Here is a 6,000-nt window from a genome sequence, read left to right as displayed (position 1 = left end):
CACGTAAAACCAGGTGGTGATGGACAGACTACGCGATGGGGCTGCTGGCAGTACTTTTTCAGGTCATGTGTTTCTGCCCCAGGGCACTAAAACTTGGGGCTAACATTGCTAGGGGCAGTGGGTAGAAGGTGCTGGCACAATTACAGGAGCTAAAGAAGAGAAGAGTTGATACCACAGAGAAGTATGAAGCACCTCATATATAAAGGAGTCAATTTCCACAATGTCTCCATGAGGAAGAGGGAAAAGTACTCTTACATCCAACCCCAAACAGGACTCCCAGGAGCAACAGTGGATCCCCAGCAACCAATGGGACAGAACTAACCTCCATGCCTTGGACCATGTATTCTCAAATGTTCTGATTTTCTCCATACAGGGTCCAGGAGTGATTGGCGGGACTGTAGTTCCTGTTGAAGGCTCTGTATCTAGATAGAGTTCATCATCCCTCAAGTGTTACTTTTTAAGGGGAGGTAAGTGATTATGAGCACTGAACACAGGGAAGAAGGAAAAACAGGAGAAAAGGCAGGCAAGAGGCTTTAGTTTAAAGCAGTTTAACTAAGATATTATATGGTAGCATGCCCTTGGCCATGGAATGCGGGAACCTCCTCTCCCCTCCCTGGTCATCAAAACCCACCCTTAAATGAAGGAGAAACTAAGTTCCCAGATGCTAGTCCTAAATTTGTTGGCTAGTTCTCTGGAAAAATGGCCCACTACAGATGTCTATACTTGGTTCCCACTGAGCCACCCTGGGCTACAACCTATGTCTCAGCTTGGTCCACCCATGTAAGGTGGTCTTAGGATCACTAACTTCGCCTTGTACATAAATGCACTGGTCAGAAAGGGGGTCCACGTTCAGACAGGCTCAACAATTCCTTATATATTTTTCAAAGTGCTTTTGTTGCATGTTTCATTTTCTGTTATACATGGCAATAAATATCTGTTGCTTTGGTCTGTACAAAAAGTCTGTGAGGAAGGTAAGACAGATGTTGTTATCTAAATGGACAAACAATAAATACAGACACCTATCTTGTTCTGAGTCCCCCCAGATAATAGCAAGAGCACCTGAAAAACTCAGGTCTTTTGACTCATAGTCCAAATCTATGCCATACTGCCACCTTTCCATTTGTCACTGAAATACATTAAGTACCAAGAATCCATGTGCAGGAGTCATACAATGAGCCTGCACACTGTAGCTTTCTAAAAGAGAATGTGAAAGGTCTCAGCAACTCATAAATAGAAAGCTATTTATTTCCTATAGAAAAACACAAGAAAGAAAGAAAAAAGAAAGAAAAAGAAAGAAAGAAAAGAAAAGAAAGGAAAGAAGGAAGGAAGGAAGGAAGGAAGGAAGGAAAGGAAGGAAAGGAAGGAAAGGAAAGGAAGGAAAGGAAGGAAAGGAAGGAAAGGAAGGAAAGGAAGGAAAGGAAGGAAAGGAAGGAAAGGAAGGAAGGAAGGAAGGAAGAAAGAAAGAAAGAAAGAAAGAAAAGAAAAGAAAGAACAAACGAACGAATGGTGGTCTTCCCCAAAAAGGCAGGCAGTTATGAAAAAGGTAGGACATCTGGTTGCTGGAGTGGAAACAGTAACATTCAGTTAACAATGGAATATTTAAAAAAAATAGTTTTCTTTTCAAATTGTAACCTGTGGTAAAACATAGAAAAATGTACTAAACAAGCTTGGTATAAAACAGAGTAAAATTTTCAAATAAGCCCAGAGAGAAAGCACAATGTTGGAAAGGATGGGGTACAAGGGAAGAAGAGAAAATATTTCATACAAAACTACCTATTACAATACAGAAAAAAGTATAAAACGTTCCTATTTTGGAACTTAAGTACAAAATGACACTGGCATTGGATCGTTCCACTATCTAGCCTGAGGAGCGCTCAGAGGGCGGGGGAGATGCTAGAAAGAACAAAAGGAATAGCATTTTTTTAGTCTCAAGTTGATCAGTCCAAATTCCACCCGTTTTCCAGTTGAAAATCTTTGCCTCCCTCTGAAACCTTGACCCCTAAGCCAAAGTTCATCCAGGCCTCAAAATATTGTTAGGAAGTCCACAAACACCCTACACATAAGGGCTGGGATCTGTGCGTGCTAGAGCTAAAGTTGGAAAAAGGAAATAAATCTACAGGCTAAAGTGGTGAACACATTCAGCCTTTTAAAAAAACACATATCCCTGTGAAATATATATATATTTATATATATATATTAAATTTTCTGTGGGTAGAAACCTATTTAGACTAACTAGCCACAGACCAAACTAGACCTGCATTCATCCCATGCTGGAATTTTACGCTAAAGACTGAGGTCCTTCTTCTTGGTCAGAAGTCGGCGGCAGTAAAAGTGGTGCCTTTGTTGCCCCACTGAACTGCTCCCTGGGTGGGTCTTCTCTGTGTCATGTGTTGTGAGCACATGCAAACCCCTGCTTTAAGGAAAGGCCTGCCTGGGACTTTGGGGTCCCCCCCCCGGGCTCATGTGTTGTGCCTCAGGCTGGGAGGAAGCTACAGATGACAAAACAGCCTTGTACAGAAGCAGATGGATCTCACAAAGAGGCATATAAATAGGGAAGTCCTGGAGAAGGGACTTAAGCGTGTGACCCCAAGTCCAGTTTACAGTCACTTTCCTGACAACACATCGTGAAAATCCTGCGTGTATGTGTGAGTGTATATGCTGGTGGTTTTCATCCCTACCTTTTTGCCCATGCCCTTTCCTACCTCTTAGTAAGGCCTAACAACAAGAGTTTATGTGAAACCAAGAGTCTGTCCAAGCTTCTCTCGGCCCCAGAATTAGGGACTGAGTGAGGCTGGAGCCCTTTGAAAACAAGATGGCAGAACTGAAGAAGTGAAAAGCAGTCTCTCTCTTCAGCTTAGGGATGTCCCTCACCCCTTTCACAGCACCAAAGTTTCTTTGCAAAAATAGTATCTGAGATACAAAAGGAAAGGCAGATGTGCTTGTGAATGCATCTCGCCAGGGCCTGGTCCAGGATCAAGGGCTTTACAAGAACAGAGGGGTGGGAGCAGCTGTTTCCAAGGTCTCTGGCTGTAGACAACAAAGAGCTGGTCCCCCACAAGGTCAGTGTCGGCTAACTGAGACAGTCTTCACAAAAGCTTTCGGTGGAGAATCTCCCAGACCATCCGCTTCCGGAAGTATGGCATGTGTTGCTGTAGGGACACAGAGATACCCTTAATTTTTTCATTGCTTTTATCCAGACCCATCACTCCTTCCCTTCTCAAGGTTTTCAATTAAAATAGCTTCAGTTGCATTTCCGGTCTTTCAAATTGATCAATTCTTGATTACATGTAATTTTTTTCTAGTGCTATCTCTACTGCTATTTTCTCTTGTTGTAGCCTTACAAACATTATTGGGCATCACCAGGAGTCCCCAGGCTACACCCAAATGTCTCCAAGAATTTTGAGGATGGTGTCCATCAAGTCCTCTATGTTGAACTTTTAAAACGACAGGAGATCTAAGGCCTGAAAATCAAAAACTTAAAACTTACTTTTTAGGGGAAGAGTTACGGAACTGCAAAAGAGTCAGCTCCACCCAAGGGCTATGGTGGAAAAGTCTGGTAAAGCCATTAATTTAAAGTACAGGACACAAACCATAATCTCCAGTCTCAATCCACTTTGGTCTCTGAAGGACCACATGGACAGAAATAAACAATCACAAACTAAGAGGAGACTGATGAGCTGCATCAAGTGAGGGGCAGGGGAGCAGGGCAGCATGACAAATTATACTAGGAGTTCAAGGTGTAGCCTGTTCCAAAACCTGACTGCTAACCAGATGAAGAGAAAATGAAGAAAACTTGCTCTGGTCCCAGTTCTGTTTCTTATAGGATTTGAGGTAGATGGGGGGAGAGGGGCAGAGAAGAAGGCTCTGTTAATGACCAGGATTCCTTGACTGTAGCATGTGATGTAAGGGAACCCAGCATGTGGCCTATCACTATCCTTCTTTTTCTTGTGATGTGGTCTACATGGTAACCACCAGTGTTATGGACCATAGGCAGAGTTCACTAGGCAGAACAGGTGGAGGAAAAAACATCTATCGGGCAGCCTAGAGACAGGGTGGTCCCAGGGCTCCTTCCTGAAGGCTCAGCTCACCTGTGTGAAGTTGATTGGTCTGTCTTTGGTAATGCAGTCAGCATATTTGCAAGCAAACATGCCACAGTCACTTCCATTCATCTGCTGTGGAATTTCCTGAAAGACCAAAAATAACAAAATGGTAACATCTTTCCAAGCTTCCTTCCTTCATACTAGATTATAAATGAGAACCAAAGGATATAAATGTTACAGGTTTCCCTGAATTTTGAAGAGGTGACCCTAAGTCCCTCACCCCAGAACACAGGCTCAGAGAAAACAAATACAGCATCTCAGTCAGGTCTTCATATTAATATTAATCTTCATTATCAGGAGACTATCTTAGACTTCCATGACACCTAAAGATATAAAGACAAGTCCCTCCCATAAGGGCCAATCAGCAACCATTTCCCACAGGAGTGAAAAGCTCAGTAAAACAGCTGGGCACTCAGAAAACCTAGTTCTACCTAAGAAACACATGACCAGTTTTCCCACAGCCAGAGCTTACTCTTTCTTCCTCTGAGGAACCAAACAACCAAGCTGAAGTCAGGCTAGACACTAAGAAGGTCCCTGGGAATCAAGCAATAAAACCCTATCCTTCTCCAATACCCTAATATCAGGATTTCCACCTGATGAGATGAAATGTACCTGGCTTTTCTTGCTGAAGAGCTGCCAGCCATTGGTGTCAAACTCTTTCCTTTTCTTATCAATGCTTTCTTGTTTCAGGTATTGCCTAAAGGTATTAGGAGAGAAGGAGATGAGCTGTGGGGGCACTGATGACAGCTGCCACCCTAAGAATGAGGTTAACAATCCTTAGGAATGGTTTTCATCTGCACTTCTGAGGAAAACAGTATATAATGCTGGGTGGGGAAATCTTTGGACTGCTAAGCTTCCCCCTGCAGCTCCCATAATTCATGCCCACCCTGTCAACCCAAGAGAAACAGGACCTCTGCCTCTGACACCCAGGTTCCTTCTACCTATTGTTCCTCCTGAGGAATGAGGTTTGATTCTTTTCCTTGGTTTATATGGTCCTTCAGAACTCGACCGCATGGAAGAAGGTTTCTCTAGCAATATCAAGGCAGTTATTCACTATTTATAGTCTTGATTGTCCTGTGTGAAAATTCAATCCAAATCACAATTTGATGAGTGCATACCTCATACAGAGCACTCTTCTTAAGTGCAAACTGTTCACCTCCTCCTGGCCACCCGAATGGTATAGTGGTACAGTGAGGAATAGGCATTTTGGAAAGACAAACAGTTGGGGTATAAGGAGATTTGCATTCTGGTTCCCAGTTGAGCCACTAACTAGTAGGACCTGAGCATATCAAAGTCATCTCTGTGGGTCTTGGGTCCTTCAGCTGAAAAATTAGGGAGGTTGGATTAGATGACTTCTAAGTAGTTTCTATATTATATGTACATATTGACTCATTCGTTATTTTAGTGCACTGGGACAACAGTTGTCCCCATGAGGGCATCTTTCTGGTATTATTATATTATTATTAAACTTTACTTACTCAGACATAAAATATCCACTCTTACCTCAGTGTGAAGATTTCCTTTATTAATCATAATCACTCCACTAAAGGTATCAAAGAACACAATATACACCCAACACCAAACTCTTTTGTTCTCAACTCCCTACTTACAGGAGGATCCTGCAGGCTTCATTGTTTATCCCACCCATAGAGTCGTAATAGGTAATATTCTTCTTTCGAAAGTCCACAACCTGGGAATAAAAAAAAATCTGTGTGTTCATAAAATAAGAAAAATAGTTTCTCAGCTTTCACTTCCCTGGAACTTGGAAACTTTTTTTTTTTAAATTTTATTTATTTATTTGACAGAGAGAGACAGCGAGAGAGGAAACACAAGCAGGGGGAGTGGGAGAGGGAGAAGCAGGCTTCCCTTGGAGCAGGGAGCCCAATGGAGGGCTCAATCC

General features: G+C 42.6%; 1 protein-coding gene across 6 annotated transcripts in view; it reads right to left on the bottom strand.

Annotated features, from left to right (window-relative positions):
- Nucleotides 1-1,596: 1,596 nt before the first annotated feature.
- Nucleotides 1,597-6,000, bottom strand: part of SENP1 (SUMO specific peptidase 1) — a 49,128-nt gene continuing 44,724 nt past the window's right edge. For all 6 annotated transcript variants that reach the window (XM_025882750.2, XM_025882755.2, XM_073882072.1 and 3 more), the window contains 4 exons: nt 5,711-5,790; nt 4,713-4,797; nt 4,089-4,184; nt 1,597-3,149 (listed from right to left, as the gene is read on the bottom strand). In XM_025882750.2, the coding sequence (XP_025738535.1) occupies nt 3,087-3,149; nt 4,089-4,184; nt 4,713-4,797; nt 5,711-5,790 (324 nt within the window). In that variant the 3' untranslated portion in view covers nt 1,597-3,086. The remainder of the gene's footprint in view (nt 3,150-4,088; nt 4,185-4,712; nt 4,798-5,710; nt 5,791-6,000) is intronic.

The sequence above is a fragment of the Callorhinus ursinus genome, unplaced genomic scaffold (assembly GCF_003265705.2).
Source record: "Callorhinus ursinus isolate GAN/ISIS: 27379988/994484 unplaced genomic scaffold, GSC_fseal_2.0 scaffold44, whole genome shotgun sequence".
In the NCBI taxonomy this organism is placed as follows: domain Eukaryota; kingdom Metazoa; phylum Chordata; class Mammalia; order Carnivora; family Otariidae; genus Callorhinus; species Callorhinus ursinus.
Note: the sequence above shows the minus strand (reverse complement) of the source record. Positions and strands in the feature narration are given on the sequence as shown.